This window comes from Cibotium barometz, chromosome 16 (genome assembly GCF_041138505.1).
Source record: "Cibotium barometz isolate CiBa-2024 chromosome 16, ASM4113850v1, whole genome shotgun sequence".
Taxonomy (NCBI): domain Eukaryota; kingdom Viridiplantae; phylum Streptophyta; class Polypodiopsida; order Cyatheales; family Cibotiaceae; genus Cibotium; species Cibotium barometz.
This window is the reverse complement of record NC_141061.1, coordinates 22739689-22761735: the sequence shown is the minus strand read 5'-3', so window position 1 is coordinate 22761735 and position 22047 is coordinate 22739689. Positions and strand designations below refer to the sequence as shown.

General features: G+C 48.2%; 1 protein-coding gene across 2 annotated transcripts in view; it reads left to right on the top strand.

Annotated features, from left to right (window-relative positions):
• The window catches only part of SS4 (starch synthase 4), a 70742-nt gene that overhangs the window by 12534 nt on the left and 36161 nt on the right, over positions 1–22047 (top strand). For both annotated transcript variants that reach the window (XR_015267650.1, XM_086810329.1), the window contains exons 3-11: positions 7558–7642; positions 7920–8934; positions 9022–9073; positions 9421–9543; positions 9733–9808; positions 9908–10092; positions 10215–10409; positions 10514–10585; positions 10787–11002. Coding sequence is in view for 1 of the 2 variants with exons in the window: in XM_086810329.1 (XP_086666455.1) it covers positions 7558–7642; positions 7920–8934; positions 9022–9073; positions 9421–9543; positions 9733–9808; positions 9908–10092; positions 10215–10409; positions 10514–10585; positions 10787–11002 (2019 nt within the window). In the remaining variant the exon portion in view is untranslated. The remainder of the gene's footprint in view (positions 1–7557; positions 7643–7919; positions 8935–9021; positions 9074–9420; positions 9544–9732; positions 9809–9907; positions 10093–10214; positions 10410–10513; positions 10586–10786; positions 11003–22047) is intronic.

Sequence of the window (22047 nt, the reverse complement as noted above, 5' to 3'; positions counted from 1 at the left end):
TGTCACAGACATGTTCCAGCAGATGATGCGAGCAATCGCAGACCAGACAACCAAGTTGGATGAGCAGAAGGCGCGGATTTTGGCTCTGGAGGAGCGTTCTCGCTCTCCAGCGTCGCGTTTTCTATCTCCTCCTCCCTCTCCTTCCGTATCCCAAATACCAGATCCTCGTCACAGGGACCCTCTCGCGGGGTCACAGCCGCAGCCAAGCTCCTTGCTTGAGATGCAGATGCGTGCATTGGAGATTCGACAACGAGAAGACGACGCCATGCGACGAGTGGAACACGAGCGTTACCTCCGAGCTTTGGACGCCAGATTGACACCGGCGGCGCCCTCGAATCATTTTCCCGAGAAAATGAATTTTAGTAAGTATAATGGTAAACTCGATCCCACTACTCTGTATTCATGGTTACATCAATTTGAAGCTTACTTTGCCGCAGTTAGGAAAACAGATATTGACAAAGTGATCTTAGCTAGTTGGTATTTGGAAGGTGAGGCCATTCCTTGGTGGACTCAGTGGGCTCATGCCCACACCAGAGCAGGTATGGCAGCTTATGTGTGGGACGAGTTCGTCCGCGACCTTAAGCAGTGGTTTCTACCGCCCCACTACCTTGAGCGACTCGAAGACGAGTTCAGGGGAGCGCGTGAGAACGCGCAACCAGTCCTTCAGTTTGCCAATAAAATTTCGACCTTGTGTCTACAATTAGGCTTATCTGATTCGGACAAGAAAGGGCAGTTTTTGTATGGCCTGGACACGCAAATCCAATGGGAGGTGCGTATGTTTAGGCCAGCCACCTTTGAGGACGCACTCTCGCTTGCGCAGAGTGCAGAAATGAAACACAATGGTGGCAAGCCCAAGACTTCCCAGCCGGCTTCTCCCAAGGCTAACGCCTCGGGGGGCAAAAGCCAGAACCAGACGGGGTCTTCCCCAGGACAGAGCCCGGGAGCCTCTGGCTCCAAGAACTCGAACAATGCGTCTAAGCTTACTCCAGACCAGAAAGCGGAGGCAGGCAAGACAGGTGGCAAGTTGAGTGCTGAGGAGCTTTCTCAGTACAGGAAGGAGGGTAGATGTTACTTTTGTCACACAAAAGGACATACTTCTCGGGATTGTCCGAAGAAGCCTCCAAAGGCCGCCGCCGCCTCCACAGCTTCCGTGGTGAGCACAGCTCCCACACAGACCCCAGCGGCTACCCCTAGTTCTTCAACCCCCGGTGCTTCAGTTGGAGCAATTATTAGCCGGGAGCTCGAAGATAAGCAGAAGGGCGCCCATGACCAGGAGTATGAGCGCAACGAATTGCTCAAGTCCTTTGGCTACATAGGTGGCCAGAGAGTCGTTGTCTTGTTTGACAGCGGCACCACAGAGGATGTGATCACGGAAGAGGCCGCTAGGCGTGCCCGTTTCGAGCTAACTCCGGTGGACAAACAAGTTGAGGGTTTTAGCACAGGTATGACAACGAGCGTCAAGTATGAAGCTCTAGGTGCTAAGTTAGTGATTCAGGGCATAGAGTTTGTGCGTGACTTTATGGTTGCCCCTCTTGTAGGAGCAGACATAATTTTGGGTATCCAGTGGTTTCACAAGTTTCTTCCTGATGTCAAGTGGGACAAGCACACGTTCCAGATTGATCGGAATGTGTCAAACACCCCGGTGACCATTACGTGTGAGCCAGGTATTCCAAACTTTCCGCTCATAAGCCACTTGCACGCTAAGCGAGCAGTCAAGAAAGGCGCACAGTGTGCGATGATTTACATCCAGAGAGCCCAGACAGTGGCCAGTGCTTCCGAGAAGTACTCGGTTCTCCATGAAAAGTTCCAGAAGATTTTTCTTCGGGACAGTCTCCCTCCCCAGCTCCCCCCGTCCAGACCGGAGGATCACAAGATTGACCTCCTCCCAGGCTCGGAACCCCTGAGCAAGTTTCCGTATCGCCTTTCTAAGGCAATGGAATCGGAGTTGGACCGCCAACTCCAAGAATTGTTGCAAGCTGGCTTCATCGGCCCTAGTGTGTCGCCATTTGCAGCTCCGATCTTGTTTGTCAAGAAGAAAGATGGGTCTTCTCGGTTGTGTGTCGATTATCGTGCACTCAACAAGCTGACTATCAAGAGCAGATTCCCGATGCCTCGAATTGACTATATTCTCGAGAGGCTGAATGGAGCTAAGGTGTTCTCCAAACTGGATTTAAAGAGTGGGTACCACCAGGTACGGATTGTTGAGGGGGACATCCCCAAGACAGCTTTCCGTACAGAACGGGCCCACTATGAATTTGTGGTTATGCCATTTGGATTGACGAACGCCCCAGCCACATTTAACCGCATGATGATGCGTATTTTTCGGGAGTTGATTGGAGTGTGTGTGTTCATATTTCTGGACGACATACTCATATTTTCAACTACAGTTGAGCAGCATGACATTGATGTGGAGAAAGTCCTTAAGTTGCTGGAAAGCAACGAGCTCTATGTCAATGAAAAGAAGTCAGAATTTTATCTGTTCTAGGTACATTACTTGGGATATATAATTAGTGCTGAAGGCATTCGACTTGATCCGGCTAAAGTGGCCGAGATTGTTAACTGGGAAGTACCTCAGACTGCTTATGACATTAGATCATTTGTGGGTATATGCCAGGCATATTCCACCCACATCGACAAGTTTTTTGATCTCTTGGCAGACCTCACCGATCTGCTAAAGGGAGTGAAAACAAGAAGGCAAAAGATTCGAATGACTCCACGAGCGTTGGAGGCATTCCAGAACCTCAAGGTGGCTTTGTCAGAAGCGCCTTGTTTAGCCCTTGCCTTGTGGGACGAACCATTTCAAGTGATCACTGATGCGAATAACATCGCAATTGGAGGTGTATTGCAACAGAATGGTCATCCGGTAGCTTACATGTCTCGTAAGTTACTGCCCGCCGAAAAGAACTACTCAGTCTACGATCGTGAACTCCTAGCAGTTATACAGGCCTTGAAACATTGGAAACATTTCCTGTATGGCCGTGACTTCGAGGTTCGCACTGACCATCAGGCATTGCGTTGGATTCAGACGATGCCAAGTGCACAGTGGAGTGATCGACAACACCGCTGGAGTCAGATATTCCAGCAGTTTGGTGGCATGATTGAGTACCTTCCAGGAAAGGCCAATCCAGTGGCCGATGCTTTGAGCAGGAAGGGACAAGTATCTGCGATTCAGACCACTAGATTTGACCTTGTTGGTACAGGACTAGAAGACATGAAGCACACGTACGCGGATTCCGAGGAATTCGGTACACAGTGGGAACAGGCATTGGATGCCACAGGACCATGCCATTTTCTGATACGCGATGGTTGGCTTTTCTATAAAGGCTGACTATGTGTCATGAAATCATTCCGGGCAGCTCTTCTCCATGATGCCCATGACGCCATTACAGGTGGTCATAGGGGCATGAATTCGACTCTGGAGAAATTAGAATGGCAATACTATTGGCCAAAGATGAGGCGTGATGTGTTTACATATGTACAACGCTGTGACATTTGTCAAAAGGTGAAAGCTCCTCGTGGAAAGAAGATAGGGTTGTTACAGCCTTTGCCAATTCCTGAAGGTCCTTTCCAGGACATTTCGATGGACTTTGTCACAAATCTGCCTCCTAGTCTGAGTAAGCGTAATACACAGTGTTTAACTATTGTTGATAGGTTCAGCAAATTTGTTATGCTTATTCCTTGTAGGGCCAATGTGACCGCCGAGGATGTTGCCCAGTTATTCATTCGGCATTGGTACCCGATTGGCGGGATTCCTAGGACCATAGTGTCAGACCGAGATGCCAAGTTTACCAGTCATTTTTGGATTCATTGTTTGATAATTTTGGTACTAAGTTGAATTTTTCCAGTGCATTCCACCCACAGACAGATGGCTAGACAGAGATATACAACCAGTTGGCCTTTGATGTGCTGAAGTGTTATGTCCACGATCAGCAAGGTAAGTGGGAATCGTTTTTGCCTTTAGTTCAAGCTGTTTTGAATGACTCTTTTTCTTCAGCTATTGGCAGGACTCCATATGAGGCAGCGTTTGGAAGGCCTTTCCAGTCGTTGTTAACCAGGACTTCGTCTTCAGTACCGGAGACGAACAAAGTGACGGAGTCTTACCAGGAGATCCTAGAGTCCGTTAAAGACAGATTGGCTAAAGCGCAAGAGGCCTACACTCGACAGGCCAATAAAGACCGAAGGGACATGAAGTTTTCGGAAGGGGATTGGGTGTATCTTCGGATTATGAAGCAAAGATTGAAGCAGGTGGGCAAGCGATGCCCAAAGTTGTCTTTCAGGAGCTTCGGACCATTTCCCATCCGGAAAAAGATTAATGAGGTGTCTATGCAGTTAAAGCTACCTCCGAGTTGGACTATGCATGATGTATTTCATGTCAGTTGGTTAAAGCCATATGCAGGTCCACCCCCTTCAGAGGTCAAAGACGAAGCGGAACCAGACATTATTGATGAAGCAGAAGTAATGGTTCCAGAACAGATCCTTCTGCACCGTTTCAAGCATGGCTCAGGCCGAAGACTACGACAGTTCCTCACGAAGTTTCAGGACCGAGGAACTCATGAAGTGATATGGCTCGACAAAGAATTTTTCGAAGACTATCCGGCATTATTGACGGATTATTTGGAGGCTATGCAGCTTCCGTCAAGTTAAGCAGAAGGGGATGTCACGTGCATCCCGCACTTGGATGCCACGTAGACATTTCTGTACAGAAGGTGCAGGACCTGGGATGGTGAACTGGTCCCATGTGAGCCCAGTCCGGGACGAGTCAGCCAGGGATCCATCTCAGTCGTCCGAGGTCAGGTGTGCATTGTCCTGCACATGAGTCCAAGGTCAGGTGTGCACAGTCCTACACATGAAGCAGTGCCAGTCCGCGCTGTGAGTCTCCCTCTGGAATGATGTCAGATGTTCTGTGTATCTGGTTTGCAACTGGATGCCAGGCCTCTGTAGGCATGTAGGTTTGCATGTAGAGATGGGGCCAGCCCATAGGGCTACCCCAGTGCGAAGATTTGCACTTGCACTCTTAGTGTGGGCATGGGGGAGGTGTAGAACCACCCCCAAGGGGCCAGGAGGGCCCAGGCTGTGCCCACCAGCCATGGCATGGGCTGGAAGGGGCTGTCGGCCAGCTTTCAAGCTGCCGACAGGTCTAATACCCTACCCAGCAAGTCGGCCAGGTGTAGGGAGCAGTCCCACACCCATGCGCTGATTGCCCAGCAGCCAGGATGCTGTCCCAGAAGGCTGCGCAGAATGGCCAGCATTTAATAAAGTGTGAAAACATTTTATTGGAAAATACCCAGTCGTGGAGCTTTCTGAAGCTGGCCGACTGGATGCAAAAGGGGGTATAAAAGCCCAGCCAAGAAATCAATGAGATCATCTCATAATTCACCAAGTGCTCCAAGCAAACAAGGGCCAGGACAGCCAAGAACTTGCTAAAGCAAAGGGGTGAAGGACTGAAGGTCAAGGGCAGGTTTTCCAGCCAAGAAAAGGTCAAGTTTCTGTATTTGTTTTCAGATTTACATCATTCTAATAAAGCAAATATACCATCCGTGGTGGGGGCCCTACAGAGGGTAATTGGGACCCAATACTGTGTCCTCTCCATCTCCCCCTTCTCTCTCTATTTTCTGCACATCGTCTTTCAGTTTGTGCGTTAATTCCGTCGCAAAAAGAGTGCTGATTTCTGAGTTTTGAAGTACCGATCCTTCTCCGAAGCTTCCGCATATTACACATTGGGTCTGGTACCTCGTGTACTTGCCTTGAACACGACTACCTTGGTATAGTCTCATGAACAAGGATTGTCCATACCAATGTTGCATTGCATAGCATCTTTATGTGCTTGCTTGCAAATTGAATTGGCATGCTGTTTTCATGCTTGCCTGACCATTGTGTAGTTTCGAGTAAGGGGACGCCTGCCCGTGAACCGTGCGTGTGAAACTGTCTGCTGACATGGTTATGTGGCATGTGACAATTTAGTATGTGGGCATTATGTGTGTGGAGGACTAGTATAATCCCACCTCAATACCTCGCTACATAGCTCTAGACAATAGCCATAAAAGCTGATAACTTGGACATTTGCCTCAACAAAGGTATGGTCCATAAACCGTACATCTGCCACGTCAAAGGTATGGCTAATGAACTGGACATCTGCCATATCAGAGGCTAGTGCACTCATCCCATGAACTAGGCATCCAACACTCTTGAGTTATGGATAACTATCCCATGAGAAGCTAAAACATTTGCCTTGACAGAACCCTATAAACCCGCACATGTGATACATCCTAGCGTCCCATACCACTAGAATATACCCCATATACGTCGTACAATCCATCACTCCTCAGCTTGCAAGTCTTTCGAAAGATTTCCTAAGGGTGCTAGCAATCTCTTTTAGCATACAAACTGAACCTTCTCCGGGGAATAAATCTATTGGAGAAACCTCTTGATTTCAAAATCAACAAAAATTGGTATGAATCTGGATCTTAACAAAATATATGTGCATACACCAAGATCCATGAGAATCGTCCCTGCGAAGTTGGAAAAGCTTCACTTCACATCTGGTAAAGTATAACCACTCATATAGACCCAATCATAGTTCCAAATACCAAGCAATAACATACACTCTCTTCGATCATTTGCAATTCATAGTCTCATTCTTTCTTCCTTCTTGTAACTGATTTCTCAAAATAGCTGCTGCCTAGCCATAGATCACATGCTTGAAATCGCCAACCTTCCAACACCCTCCCTCGATTCGAGCTCCGCAAACCACCGAGGCGCGAGGGGGTCGCCCAGGACCACACATGCCTGAGCCGCTCAGGACCACACACGCCCGGGCTCTGATACCATGTCAGAATGCGCAGCGGAAGACTAACGCACGTAGGAGACGCATCACCATCGAGCACCACGAACACCCCCAACGGCTTTCTCAAACTTCAACAATACCCAATCACCTTCCTTGTACTCCACCGCCCTTTTATGCTTATCTGTAACCTTTTTCTTCTCAGCCCTTGACCTCTCTATGGCTGTCTGCGCCTCTGTAAAAGCTAGCCAATGGTATTAGCCTGCTTTCTCCTAATCACAGGGCTCCCCTAACCCTACTAGATAGGCCAACAATCCAGAGGATTAGTACTAGGTACGTAACAGCCCATAGGTTGGCACTAGTGCCACCCAGCCCAGCTGGTGGCTTCCAATGTGCAGGCCTAACCACCTGGCCGCCTTGTAGTGGGTTGTTCGCACTTGTCCGCAGCTGGCTCCACAAAGCCCTGAGCTGCCCTCCTGCTGTCTGATCTATCTTGGCTGCCCTGGGGCTAGATTATCCCAGCCACTAATGGGACGCAACAGGCCTCAGGTGGGATTGCCTTTCATGTAGTTCTCCTTGATGTCTTACATTTTGTGATGTATTCAGAGGTAACAGGAGCTGTAGGATCATCTTTCATGTAAATCTCCTTGTTGTCTATTACCTTTGCCATGTATTCATAGTGGTAACAGGAGCTTTCTTGGACTGAGGATCTGACAATGCCTCTTTAATGATTTATGTTATGCTCATACTTATGCAGCCCGATGGCTTGTGTGCAGCCAGGAAGCAACTTAGTTGCTGAGGAGGAAAGCTTTATCGACATCGTAGAGGACTTGATGCACAAGGTCAAAGATGCTGAGAGAAGTAAGTACAAAGTTTTTTATTTTTTTGGTGGGTTATGCGTTATATTTTGAGATGTAGGGGTTTTGAATACACATCCCCTTCTGGGCAGCATGTTGTGTGATAGCCACAAGGGCAAGGGCCCACAGAGTACTTAAAGTCACGAGGTTTGATGTGTTAGTGAGGGCCATATGAAAAGGAGTTGAGTAATAGGATATATATCTCTGATTTCACTTGTTTATCTAAACTCTTTATGCAATATGTTGTGTTTTTTTTTTTTTGGGGGGGGGGTGGTTTGAAGACATTTTGATGCTCAATGAAGCTCGAATGCAAAATTTGGAGCAGTTGGAGCAGATGCGTCGTGACAAGGACACTCTGCAGGCACAAGTGAACGTGTTGCAGCTGCAGTTAGCGGAGGCAGACACAAAGCTGAAATCTGCATCTCAAGAGAAGGCTAAGATGAAGCTACTTGAACAGGAAATAGAGGTCTTGCAGGGAAAGCTCTCAGAGAATACTGAAGTGGTGAAGGTCATCTCTCAACAGAAGGAGGTAAATAAAGAGAATCAGGTACTGCAAGAGGAGATCAAGTCGCTGCAGTGTGACTTGGCTGATTTGAGCAGAAAAAATGAAGTGATAGCACAGCTTAAGTCAGAGAAGGACGCCTTGCAGAAGGGAGTCTCAGAGCTTGAGGCCAAGTTGGCTATGGCTGAGTCTAATTCACTAGAGTTGGCAAAATTGAAGCTAGAAAAGCAAGTTGTACTTGAAAATCTGCAAAAGTTTGAGACCGGGAGACCTTCAATAAGTTTGGATCGACAGCATAGTGCAGGTTTGAAGCTTGCTGAGAGCAGGGCGCTGCAGGATAAAGTTAGTGAGTTGCAATCTCTGTTATCCAGATTTGAAGCGGAAAATGAGGTTCTCAAACGGGCCCAAGTGGAAAACGAAGTTTTGCGGGAACAAACTAAGCTGCTTGAGCAGAAGCTTGTCGAGTCAGATGATGAGATAAGGTCCCAGTTGGGGGTTTATCAGGCAGAAGTGGAAGCATTTCAGGCCAGCCTTGAGCAGTTAAAGGTGGAAAAGAATGGTCTCTCCCAGAAAGAGAGGGTAGATGACATGCCGTGGGAGTTTTGGAGCCACTTGCTTCTCTCCATTGATAGTTGGCTGCTAGAAAAGAAGCTCTTGTTTGCAGATGCGGCCACACTACGAGAGATGGCATGGCGAAGAGATCCTGGCATCAAGGATATCTTTATTGCTAAGAAAAGTTTACCAGATGATGACATTCTGTCTGGATTGCTGGAGCTTTTGAAAACAAAGAAAAGGTATGGGGTAGTGTAATATGCACGTCCTTGATGCCTCATTCAATAGAGTGTGTTTATAACAGGAAATGGCTTACTCTACTCTTGCAGACCAGGAATGCACATTGTACATATTGCTGCAGAGATGGCCCCGGTTGCCAAGGTAACATGAGCCCTTAATGACCTCACATGATCGCTTCCGACCTCACATGAGCTCTCATAAGCTCACACCAGCCCTCATGAGCTCACACGAGCTCTCATGAGCGTGTATGAGCCCTCATGAGCCCACATGATCTCACATGAGCCCATACGAGCTCATAAGAGCTCCCTTATGAGCCTTACGAGCTCATATGAGATCAAGCTTGTTGTATGTGGTTCTACTGTTTTATGCACTTGTAAAGCCTTCTCAGAGGATTATAGTAAGCTTTGAGTAGTATCCTACTCTGTACTCACACATGATAGGGTTTGACATCGTAATATTAATAAAGTTTTGTTTCATATGTGATGAAGGTCGGTGGTTTAGGAGATGTCGTGACTGGCCTGGGCAAATCACTGCAAAGGAGGGGCCACCTTGTGGAGGTGGTGCTCCCAAAATATGATTGTATGGACTATAGTCGAATAAACAATCTCAAGGTACAGTTAATCTTTTTATACGCTTTCCCGAATGGACTATAGCAGAATAAACAATCTGAAGGTACAATTAAATTTTTTAATACACGTCCCCAAATGCTTTGAGTTCGACAAGCATCTATGTCTATCATGTTTCTACTATTCTTGTGATTTCCCTCTCATCTAAAGCTAGTGTTTGAACAACTTATACAGGTTCTTAACATGGATTTGAACTCCTACTTTGACGGACACACCTTTAAAAACAAAATTTGGGTCGGGACAGTCGAAGGTCAGTTGCTATACGTTTAGCTTTCTTCACATATATGCTTGGCGAAGTGACTGTATGTAAGAGTTTTTTTGTACACTTTTGCCTTTTGAGTTTTTCCAGGGTTACCTGTGTATTTTATCGAGCCCCATCACCCTGCAAAATTGTTCTGGAGAGGGCAGGTGTATGGTGAAACTGATGACTTCAGAAGGTTTACATACTTCTCCCGGACGGCCCTTGAGTTTGTTTTACAAGCCAGCAAGAGGCCAGACATCATCCATTGTCATGATTGGCACACGGCAGCAGTTGTCTGTATCTTTCTTTAATCTCTATATCTTACTTTTCAAGTGAATGACAAGGTTTAAAAAACCTCAAAATAAGTGGTGAAAAAGCCTCTGTACTAAGAGCTTGGCTTCGTTGTGCTCTTCAGGCTCCTTTGTACTGGAATTTATATGTACCACAAGGGCTGGACTCTGCAAGGGTAGCATTTACGTGCCATAACTTTGAGTATCAGGGCACAGAAAATCCTGGAGCTTTAGCTGCTTGTGGCCTTGATCCTCAGCAGCTGCATAGACCTGACCGAATGCAGGACAACTTTGCACATAGCAGAATAAATCTGTTGAAGGTGTGAGAATACTGACAGTTGAAATTTCTGATAACATTCATATATTATTGATGTATGGTGGCTTGATCCCAATCTTGACTTGTCAGTCTACTGTTTGGTATCAGGGGGGAATTGTTTTTTCAAACATAGTGACTACAGTTTCTCCAACGTATGCTCAAGAAGTACAGAGCTCAGAGGTATGCCAGTAGGACACATTTTGACACAAATTGGCTTTTCTCCAAGTAATGAACCGCTTTACATACAGATCCCCCGCCCATCGAACGGGCGGTAGTTTGATGGGGGAGATCTCCTGGGTGGGTGAGATCTTCCTTCTTTACGGGTTTACAGGACCCTGTGATTGTGTAAACGTTGGAGAAAAACACTTTTGCCTTTTGCAGGGGGGTAAAGGTCTGCATTTGACCCTCATGGCACATTCACACAAGTTTTTTGGAATACTGAATGGTATCGATACAGAGTCTTGGAATCCGGCTTCCGACTTACTCATATATCATCAATACAGTGCTGAAGACATTGGTGGAAAGGCAGCCAACAAAGCAGCTCTCAGAACCACTCTGAGGCTTTCTGGAGCTGGTCTGGACTCAGAAAGACCCATTGTAAGTCCAAACTTCCCAACAGTTAATAACGTTATTGTAACTTTTTCTCATCTCATAGTCATACTCTCTAGTGATCTCTCTTATATTGTATACAGTTACCTTGATCAGATGTTCTGTAACATGCGGAAGATTACATACGAGGATTATACTTTGAGAAATAGCTTTCAGCACCTTTTTTCTTGACGATGTATAGCACAATGTAATGAGAATAAGAGTGCACAGAGAGAAGAGAGACAATGCGCAATATTGGGTCCCAAATACCCTCTTAAGGGCCCCCACCACATATGGTGTATTTGCTTTATTGAATTAGTAGATTGACTGACTGCTGGCTGTAAATAACCAGGACTGAACTGACCTTGGAGACCGTCACTTGGCTGAGGTAACTCTCAGCCTGAAGATGACCCTTGATCTTCACCTTCCACCTTGCCCTTGGCTCCTAACTGGCTGTCTAGGCCCTTGAACCTTTGGCACTTGCAGGATTATGAGATGATTTAAGGACTGGTCAGCAGGGCTGTTAATATATTCTCCCTATTCTGCAGTCAGTTTTTGGAACTGCTGTCGGCCAGTTTGATATGCTCACGACATGCTGAAAATAGCCTTCTTATGTCATCGCTTTTCACATGTGTGAGGTGGTTGCATTCTCTGCTGGCCTATGGTTAGGCCCATGTCCATGTCCAAGCTCTTGCCCCTTTTGAGGTAGATCATGGTGGCCCTTGGTTTGCTCTTCCAAGCCTGTGTCTCCTGAACCTAGACTGGTGCATAAAGCTGGAAGCCTAATAAATGCTCGGTACACCTTTACATCATTCCAGAGGGTTACAAAGACATGCGGGACATGCAGTGACTTCATGTCCAGGGACCGGGACATGCACACCTAACCCTAACCATGTACGGGACTAGTACACCTGAGCTTCATGCTCTATAGTGGATTCTTGGCTGACTTGTCCCAAACAAGGGCTCACAAAGCCAGTTACCACTCTAAGTTTTCTACCTGCTATACAGATATGTCTATGTGGCATCCAAGTGTGGGATGCACGTGACATTTCCTTTTGCTTTACTTGATGGAAGCTGCATAGCCTCCAAATAGTCCGTCAATAATGCCAATTGGACCATGCATGATGTGTTTCATGTCACTTGTCTGTAGCACTATGCCATACCTCCTCCCTCAAAAGTCCAAGATGAACCGGAACCAAATCTTCTCGCCGAAGCCGAAGTGATGGTTCTAGAATAGATCCTTTTGCACTGTATCAAGCATGGTTCCAACCGAAGAAAGCGTCAGCTCCTCACAAAGTTTCAGGATTGAGGGATGCATGAAGCAGTTTGGCTTGACAAGAACTTCTTTGAAGACTATCCTGTAGGTAACTTCATGGACACCTCGTTGATCTTCTTTAGAATGGGAAAAGGTCCAAAACTCCGAAATGACAACTTTGTGGGCATTGCTTGCCCACCTATTTCAACCTTTGTTCTATAATCTTGAGATAAACCCAATTCACATCCTTTTCTGTTCTTGTTGCCTTGTCGAGTATAGGCCTCCTGTGCTTTGGCCAACCTGTCCTTTACAGACTCTAAGATCTTTTGATAAGACTCTGTCAACTGGTTAGCTTTGGGCATAGAAGTGCATGCAACATGATAAGAGGTAGGGCTCCATGCCGTGAGGAGAGAGAAGTGCAAGACAAAAAAAAATGCTTTAAAAAATGAAGGTTACCTGGAGAGACTCGAGGAAAGAAAAGAAAGAAAGTTATATTAACGTCCACGGGAGGCCGAATCCGACCTATGGGACAGATCAGGTACATCCATTTACATTCCACTCTCGGTATCGATGCCAAAGAGGCATAAAACTGAAAAAAAATAACTCAAAATGAACTCTTAAGACTCTTAAGAGTTTAAGTTACAATGGGTTCTATTGCATCTAGTTCGAAATTGAGGTTCAAAATAAAAATAGCTATATTTCATCCATGGATGGATTTGCTCTTGAGGGGGGTGGGGTACGGAATTCTTTAATGATTTCTTGTCCTCCTCTGTATATTGCCCATTTGCCATTCTTTCTTGCTTCTTTAACTTTATATTGAGGTTGTTAGTTGCAATTGGCATTACGATTTTCAGTTCGTTGATTTGTTCATCTTTCTTGATAGTCTCGTGTTTCAGTGCTGCTAATTCTCCCTGGAGTTTCTTCAGTTCTTGCATGAGGTAGGCTTCCCATGGTGTCGGCTTGCTCACGGGTGGAGGAATGGGCGGTAATCGTGAAGCGATGACTGAGGCAAAAGACTTCTTACTTTCCATGTGTTGCTGTTGATAAAGGAGAGGGCTGTTGGTGGAACGAGTCCCCCCTCAAGGGTACCCTCTCCCCTTTGGGGGAAACTCAGAAAATGCGACCTACAAGATGCTCAGCTGCAGGTGTAGGGGAGAGTTATGTTGCTGCCTTGGGGGCCTGAGCAAGGGTCGGTGGGGAAAGGGGCGCAGAGGTACAGGCGGGCGAAATCAGAGAGAGAGAGAAGCGAAGAGTAAGGGGGCGAAGAGAGAGAAGGCGGGTGGGAAGAGAGAAGCGAAGAGAAAGGGGTGCAGGGGGCACAGAGGTACAGGCGAGAGAGAGAAAGAATGCCTCCCAATGCCGAGGGAAGAGGAAGGTGCTGGAAATCGGTCTACAAATGCCAAGCAACATTTCCATCTTTTCTCTGCGTTCTGGCCGGGAAGGAATGGCAGCCTGGTCCACCAACCACGTTCCATTGGCTGGAGATTAGTGCGCCCAAGATTGGGCAACCAAGCTCGGCTGCCCACACAGAGGCGAAACAGGGGCAGGAGGTGGAGGCTAGTGTGGCAATCGGATGAGCATGCAAACAAGCGGTGTGTAAAGGGAAGCAACATAGCGCCCACTCCGATTGGCCCAGCGCAACCATGTAGGTAGGGTGAGGGTTGGTGTGTAAAGACCCTAATAAAACCTTAAAAAAAAACCCCCAAAAACTAGTGCCAAATATTCAACATGAAAACAATGGCAGAAGGAAACACTTGCTCTACCTGCGCTTGTACTATTGAAGCGTGGCTGCTCTCTGGGAGTCCCTTGTTTGCTGAAGAAGCAACTACTCAGCTCCCTCTTCAATCAACCTACTTATATAGCCTCCTCAAAAATCTATAAGTGCTTGCACACACGAAGCTTCCAATAGCTGAAGAAAAAGAGTCATTAAGAACTGTGTGAACCAAAAGCAAATATTGTTCCCACTTACCTTGCTGGTCATGGACATAATACGACACGATTTGTGACTAATCTCTCTTAATATCTCTAATTGCGCAACCTTATCTATTATTAGTGAAGAGACACTGTGTGTCCCATCGCAAGGGTTATTATGAAGAGGCATGTCCTATCCAAAGGATATGAACCTTCGCCCTAACAACACAACTACTCATCTAAAGACAACTCTTTGACCAAGAGCCACACAATTGCATTTGGGATGTGTGTACGTCTTTAAGCCCTATTTAATAAGGCCTTGTGTCTCAATGCTAACACAACTTTTCGCTCTACTTGTCTTTGCTTTCAGTATTAAGTCTCTAATCATGTATTATAGAATATTGTTAGGCTAAGAAGTCCTCATAGTGGTATCAGAGCAAACAAGCTCCTACTTGTAGTATGCCCATAGTAAAACTCTAACTCTAAAACGAGAAAATCCTAACCCTAAAAATCAGCCAACCCTAGCCCTAGAATAAGGTTTAGCAGGCTTTGTATGGAAGAGAAGGAGAGAATGCATAAGCCAATTTTACCCACTTTTTTTCCCTACTCACGTGGAAATCAACAAAAAATTAGAAACCTGATCATGCCCAGGTTGCCTTGCTTGCAGCCTCTCTACCCCTTTGCTCCTCTTCCTGGCATCGATATAAGCAAATCGAATCCCTTAGGCAAAACTTGCTCGCTGAAGCTTTCGCCCCCCCCCCCTCCCCCGCTCGCGCACGACCTCTCCGCCCTCGTGATTGCTCCCCCCGCCTGGTTTTCTCGCACCCCCGCCCCTTCTCTTTCGCGCCCGCCGCCCCCTGCCCGCCTGCCCCGTCTCCTTCGCGCCCCCTGCTCTCTCCCCTTCCTCCGCGACCCCCCCCCCCCCCCCCCGCGAGTACCTTCCGCTCCTTTCTAGGATAGGAGATTGGTGGGCTCGGTGCTTGAGACTGGCCCCACAGCAGCTTCAGTGGTGGCTAGAGCAGCTGGCCCGCCTTCGGTCAGAGTTTTGGTTCCTAACGTCTCCTCCCTTCCGAAGGTCATTCAGCTCCCTAGGATGGGGGGAGGGGGGGGTGGATCGATCAGAGAGTGGAGTTTTCGGGGCTCCCGAACCAGTGTTTTATATGCAGGCAGGTCGGCCACCTGGCCAAGGCCTGCCCTCGCAAGAGACCCCGACCTTCACCGCAGCAGTCGGCCCCCGATGGCCCGCCCACAGATGCGGCTCGGCAGGTAGCCTCCGGGACACCTGCTCAGCCCACAGAGACCTCGGATTGGCATCCTGGACAGGGGCGCCGTAGAGGGAGACGGCCACAACCGCATGCTCAGAGACCGATGCAGTAGCAGCAGTCACAGTCTCAGCATCACTGGGTTCTAGTGAGGAACAGCTTTGCTCCCCTCTAGGAGGAGACCCCAGCGCAGACTGAGGATCAGGAGATGCCAGCACCCCCTCCTTCGCCCCCACCCCCCCCCCCCTCCCCCCTCCCCCGTCCCCCCCCCGCCCGCCTCGCTTCCACCTTCGCCTCCTCCCGTTCCCGCTCCCGTTTTGTCAGCGGCTCCTTCCCCACCCCCTTCTCCCCCCCCCTCCCCCCCCTCCGCTCCCCTCAGCTCTCCGGGAGGCCCTGGCAGTACCCTGGCACTCACCTGCAGTCCGGCGGGCACTGAGCACCGACCTTGCAAAAGCACCGGAGAGGAGACCTACCATGCCGATTCGGGCTTCACGGATATCCTCTATCCGCAGTCAGCTGAGTAGTCTCGACACTAGACAACGCTCGGAGGCTTTTGACTACTCCTTCACATGGCTTTTTGGAGCGGAGGGCCCCCATGAGCCAGCACCCATCAGAGTTCATGTGGTGATACCTCCGGCCCGAGGGGAGGAGGCACTTGATTCAGCGGTGGTCTTCTCCTTCCCTCTCTGTGGCACTAGCGACCGAGAGTGGACTCTGGATCTCTCTCTTAGCATTTTGAAGTCTCAGGCAGTTGAGTTTTCTCACCATGTGAGCGATCTGGAGATGGCAGACGTGATAGGCCGACTCTGGGAGCTGGCTCATTTCTTTGATACCGGGAGTGCGGATGCCTCCGGGATTCGACATTTGGTGGTTCGCATAGTGGCAGACTTAGCACGCGACCCTGGTTATGTATGCATACACGAGGTTGCTCTCTCTGAGCGGGAGGCAGTCGCCATGGGGGACAGCCACTGGTGCCTGATTCGAGATTCTTGCAGCACACCGGGTGGGCAGATTCGTAGCCGCTCGGATGGGGACTATTCTCCATCCAAGCCGCTTGCGAAGGCCCGCCATATGGCTGAGACAGCCTCCACCTCAGCAGGTCATCCATTAGGATCATCTCATGGAATGTACAGGGCCTTGGCGGCGCACACTATGTACGTTATCGTGGCTGCTTGAGGCAGGAGCTTCAGAGATGCCTGGTTGGGGGCAGTATTGATATTCTGATGATGCAGGAGCACCATTTGAGTGAGAGCAGGATTCGGAGATATGGTTCGGTGATGCCTGGTAGATGGGACACATTTTGATCTGTAGGGTTTGGTCCCTTGGGTGGGCAGGGAGGAGTGTGTATGGTCATTGCAGATGTATGGCGGCAGGCCATTGTGGATCGCGGGGTCATTGTGCCTGGTAGAGCACAATATGTTATTCTGAGGATGCACGATGAGCTCTTTGGCGTGCTCAATGTCTATGCGCCCAACCATGCTAGTGCCAGAGCAGAGTTCTGGACCCTTGTTACAGATGCATTCAGCTTGCAGTTGAGGATCCCAGTCTTTCTGAGGACATTGAGAGGATATGGCATGATAGCCAGAGCTCTGACCTGGATGCAGCAGGCTAGTGTGCCCAGGGACTCATCGAGCTCAGCTCTTTTTTGCACGCTGTAGCCTTGACACGGCTGGGAGAGACATGAGAGCGGGAGCGTCGCTTGAGACGTAGCCTTGCTTCGCTCCAGCGCCTTCAGGAGCAGCAGCCTACATGTGAGTGGGTGGCGTCCCAGCTGAGCCAGGCACGCCAGGAGGTTAGAGAGGCAGAATAGCAGAGACATGAGTTCTACTATCATCGCCAGGCCTCTCAGTGGACGCAGCTTGGTGATAGAGTGGCTGGGGAGTTCTTTGAGATTACCGGACCCCGCCATGCTCGAGCAGGAGTACGCCAGCTCAGGAGGTAGGACGGATCGTTAGCCATTGAGCCCGGGGAGATTAGAGCCATTGCCACTGAGTTCTATAGAGACCTGCTTTCAGCGGAGCTAGCCACGGAGGCACGTGATGCTTGCAGACAGACTGTGTGGGCCCATGTACAGAGGAGGGTCACAGATCGTATGCGCACAGTTCTGGGTGAGCTTGTTTCAGAGAATGAGCTTGTTGAGGCTTTGAGGGTCCTTCCGCGCCATAGTTGCTCTGAGGAGGACGTATTGACGCCTGCCTTTTTATGCGTTATTGGGACCTTTTGGGGCCAGGCCTCCGCAGGGGCTTTCAGTATGTTTTGGACACTGGGGTGATGCCACAGAGCTTTTCAGAGGGCTTGATCTTTCTTATCCCCAAGGGGGAGGGAGTGTCAGATGATATTCGGCATTGGAGACCTATTACGATCCTCAATACTGTCTACAAGGTCCTGGCAAAGGCCTTGAGTTTGAGGATCCAGCCCTTCCTTGGGGAGCTGATTCATGCTACCCAGACAGGATTCGTCAAGGAGCGCAGTATCCTTGACAACATTTTCACCTTCTGGGAGGCGACGGCCCGAGCTAGATTTCTCGGTGAGGACCTGGTCGTGATGCTTCTCGATTTTGAGAAGGCACACGATAGTTGATTGGGGTTTCTTAGAGGGCGCTATGCTTTGCTTGGGTTTTGAGCCAGTCTGGATTTGAGAAGTGGCGGCTCTATATTCCACAGCTCGTAGCCAGGTGCTGATGGCAGGAGGACGGGGGCCGAGTTTTGAGTTGACCAGATCAGTCTGTCAGGGGTGCCCTCTTGCCCCGTTTCTTTTTCTCTTCTTTGCTGAGGCTATGAGCATGTATCTGACAGCAAAGAAGAGAGGAGGTTGGTTTGAGAGGACTCCAGCTCCCAGTCCGGGGTGAGGACCTGCTCGTTTGTTGATGACACGGGATTGTTTTTGCATGGCCAAGAGGCCAATCTTCAGAGGGCAGAGCAGTCGCTACAGGTTTTTGGTGCAGCTTCGGGAGCATTGATCAATTGGCGCAAGACAGTGGCCTTTTGGATCAGTAGCGCTCCCGCTCCGGCATGGATCCTAGACCCGGGTTTTAGATGGATTCCTCCTGGCACAGCAGTGCGGTATTTGGGATGCCAGATTGGACTTGATTTGTCACCTGAGCAGCAGATCGCCCCGCTTCTTCTAAGCATTCGAAAGAAGCTTTTGTATTGGAGTACAGCTCGGCTATCCTTGGCTGGGAGGGTGGTGATGACAAATCAGGTGCTTTTAGCGACCATGTGGTACATCACGTCTTGCTGGATCTTCTCGAGCTCTTGCATCAGCCAAGTACAGAGGCTGATCAGGAACTTTCTTTGGTCTGGGCGGGATGGTCAGCCAGCCCGGGCTAAGGTTGCTTGGGCAGTTATTACTCTTCCGCTTGAAGGGAGATTAGAGTTAGGGTTTTTCATGTGGGAGACATACACAGAGAAGAAGGGGGAGAGAGAGAGAGAGAGAGAGAGAGAGAGAGAGAGAGAGAGAGAGAGAGTTGTGGGGATAAGTCAACTCAATGTGTGAGTGTGTGACTCCCCTATCACACATGTATATTTGCTCTAGTACACATAGTGCACTTAGTACATTAAAAGTACTAAGTGTACTATGTACTATAACTTATGGGCTTGTACACACTACAAGGGTGGGCATAATGCCTTTACCCCAACAACCTCCCACTTAAAGGCAAAGTGCCCTTAAATGAAGGAAAAGAAAAAATCAGCATGTACATGATAATATACAAGGCCATATCAAGGCTGAAACTGGCCTCATCCAATGCCCATCAAGTGTCTGCAATGAGCAAACCGCTCTGGAGGCAAACTCTTTGTCAACAGATCAGCCGGGTTGTCATCCGTATGAATCTTAACAAGCTGAACTTGCTTGTTCTCTATCACCTCTCTGATGAAGTGATATTTCACATCCACATGCTTCGTCTTTGCATGAAAGACAGGGTTCTTTGCCAACTGGATGGCACTCTGACTGTCACAATGCAACAATGGAATATCCCCTGTATAACCCAAATCAACCACTAACCGAGATAGCCATAATGCCTCCTTGCAAGCCTCTGTGGCTGCAATATACTCGGCCTCTGTAGTAGATAAGGCAGTGCACTTCTGCACCCTGGATATCTATGACACAGCACCTCCTGTGAATGTAAATACATAACCGGTAGTAGACTTCCGGTTATTTGGATGACCAGCATAATCCGAATCCGTGTAACCATGCACTAATGCATCCTGTTTGCCAAAGCATATGCACATATCCTGTGTGCCCTTCAGGTATCTCATGACACCTTTCACTGCTTCCCAATGCTTCTTGCTAGGATTGGCCATGTATCTAGAAACTAATGTCCGGCCTGGTAGCAACCATGGCATACATGAGACTGCCACAAGCTGAAGCATACGGAATCTTGGCCATATCAGCCCTGCCAGTATCTGACTGTGGGCTGTCCATAGCACTGAGTTTCACATATGGAGGCAAAGGAGTACTAGTCTTCTTCCCCCCGTCCATATTGAACTTCTGCAAAACTTTGCCAATGTATTCCTTCTGAGACAAATACAACACATGCTGATTTCTGTCCCGAAGTATCCGCATACCCAAAATGTGATTTGCATCACCCAAATCCTTCATATCAAAGGTTTGATGCAGCCTCTTCTTCAAGGCATCCATCTCTTTACGAGATTTCCCGGCAATCAACATATCATCAACATACAAGATGAGGATCAATAGACTGCCATCCAAAGCTTTCTTGGTGTATAAGCAGTGATCTATGTCACTTCTCCTGAAATCCTGGGATTTCATGAATGTATTAAATTTATGATACCATTCCCTTGGTGCCTGTTTGAGCCCATAAAGACTCTTTTTCAGCTTGCATACAAGCTTCTCCTTTCCATTCACTGCATAACCCTTTGGCTGTTGCATATATATCTCCTCATGGAGATCATCCATCTGAATCAAATCCAGATCATCATGAGCAACCAAAGCTAATACAGCTCTAAGTGTGGTCATTTTGACCACTGGAGAGAAGATCTCAGTCCACACCATATTCCTGCTTGAAGCCCTTAGCCACTAACCTGCCTTAGTATCTTGGCTTTGCATCAGGTGCAACTTTGAGCCTGTAAACCCACTTGCATGGCAAAACCTTCTTGCCTGTAGGCAAATGCACCAACTTCCATGTTCCATTTTTGTGCAGAGAATCCATCTCTGACTTCATGGCACGCTCCCAAGGAGCCTTGTCTGCCCTCTGTAAAGCCTCCTTATAACATGAGGGCTCCCCACAGTCAGTGAGCATCAAGTAGTCAACCCCTGGAACAAACCTGTTAGGGGCTCTGGAGGGTCTTGTGGACCTCCGTACCCAATGACCATCATTTGCAGGTTGCTGTCCAGCCTGCATATCACCTATTGGTGGCTCCTGTTCCATGCCATAAGGTTGAAATATCATGCCCGGTATCTCCTCTAACTGTGGAATATCCATAGGGATATCTTCTGCCATCTCTGGCTGTCCATTTGGACCATTTTCAGCACCATTTGAGGGCTGGTTTTGCTGCTGTAATGGCTGATTTACAGCCCTTGGTTGTTGTCCATGATGTCCATCATCATCAAAGATGACTCTGCCAGGCTCCTGTTGCCTTGCAGGCTCCTTATACATGCATGTTTCATAAAAAATGACATCATTGCTGCGTATAATCTTTCTATTCACCGGATCCCAAAGTCTATACCCCATTTCACCTCTGTCACCATATCCTAGAAATATGCATTTGTGAGACTTAGGATCAAGTTTGGTGCGTATTTCCCTGCGTATGTGCACGTACGCAACACAACCAAACACTCTCAAGTGATTGTAGGACGGAGGCTTCCCTGTCCATACTTCCTCTGGCACTTTCCCACCAAGCCTCGTGTTAGGTGACCTGTTTATGAGATGAACGGCTGTCATAACAGCTTCAGCCCAAAAACCATGAGGTAATGCAGCATGTGACAACATAGAACGGACCTTCTCCTGAATGGTCCTGTTCATCCTCTCTGCTGTCCCGTTTTGTGGAGGATCATAAGGAGTAGAGAGCTCCCTCTTGATGCCTTTAGCATCACAAAAGTCCTGAAACTGTTTGGACATATACTCTTCACCATTGTCGGAACGCAAAGCCTTCAGTGTTTTGCCAGTTTGATTCTCAACATGTGCAACAAACTTCTGAAACACTGAGAATGTATCACTCTTCAAACGAAGAGGATAAACCCACACCTTGCGTGTGGCATCATCAATAAAGGACACAAAATATTTTGCCCCTCCCAAAGAAAGCTGAGGCATCTCACATACATCTGTATGCACAAGCTCTAATTGAGCATCTTTCTGTCCAAGAGCTTTCTTGTGGGGGCACTGGAGTTGCCTGCCATATATACAATGCTCACAAAACTGAAAACTTGGGAACTTTAGAGAAGGCAAGTAACCAAAACGAGACAATTGCTCCATTCCTTTGACACTCATGTGTCCCAACCGGCTATGCCACACAGAGATTTCCGGCAGCTCGGTTGCATTTACATTAGCATGGTGACAAACACCAGCATGCATGAAATAAAGAGTGTCCACCTTAGAGCCTCTGGCAACAACCAGTGAGCCCTTACTAATCTTCCACTTTCCACGACCAAATGTGGTAACATAATCA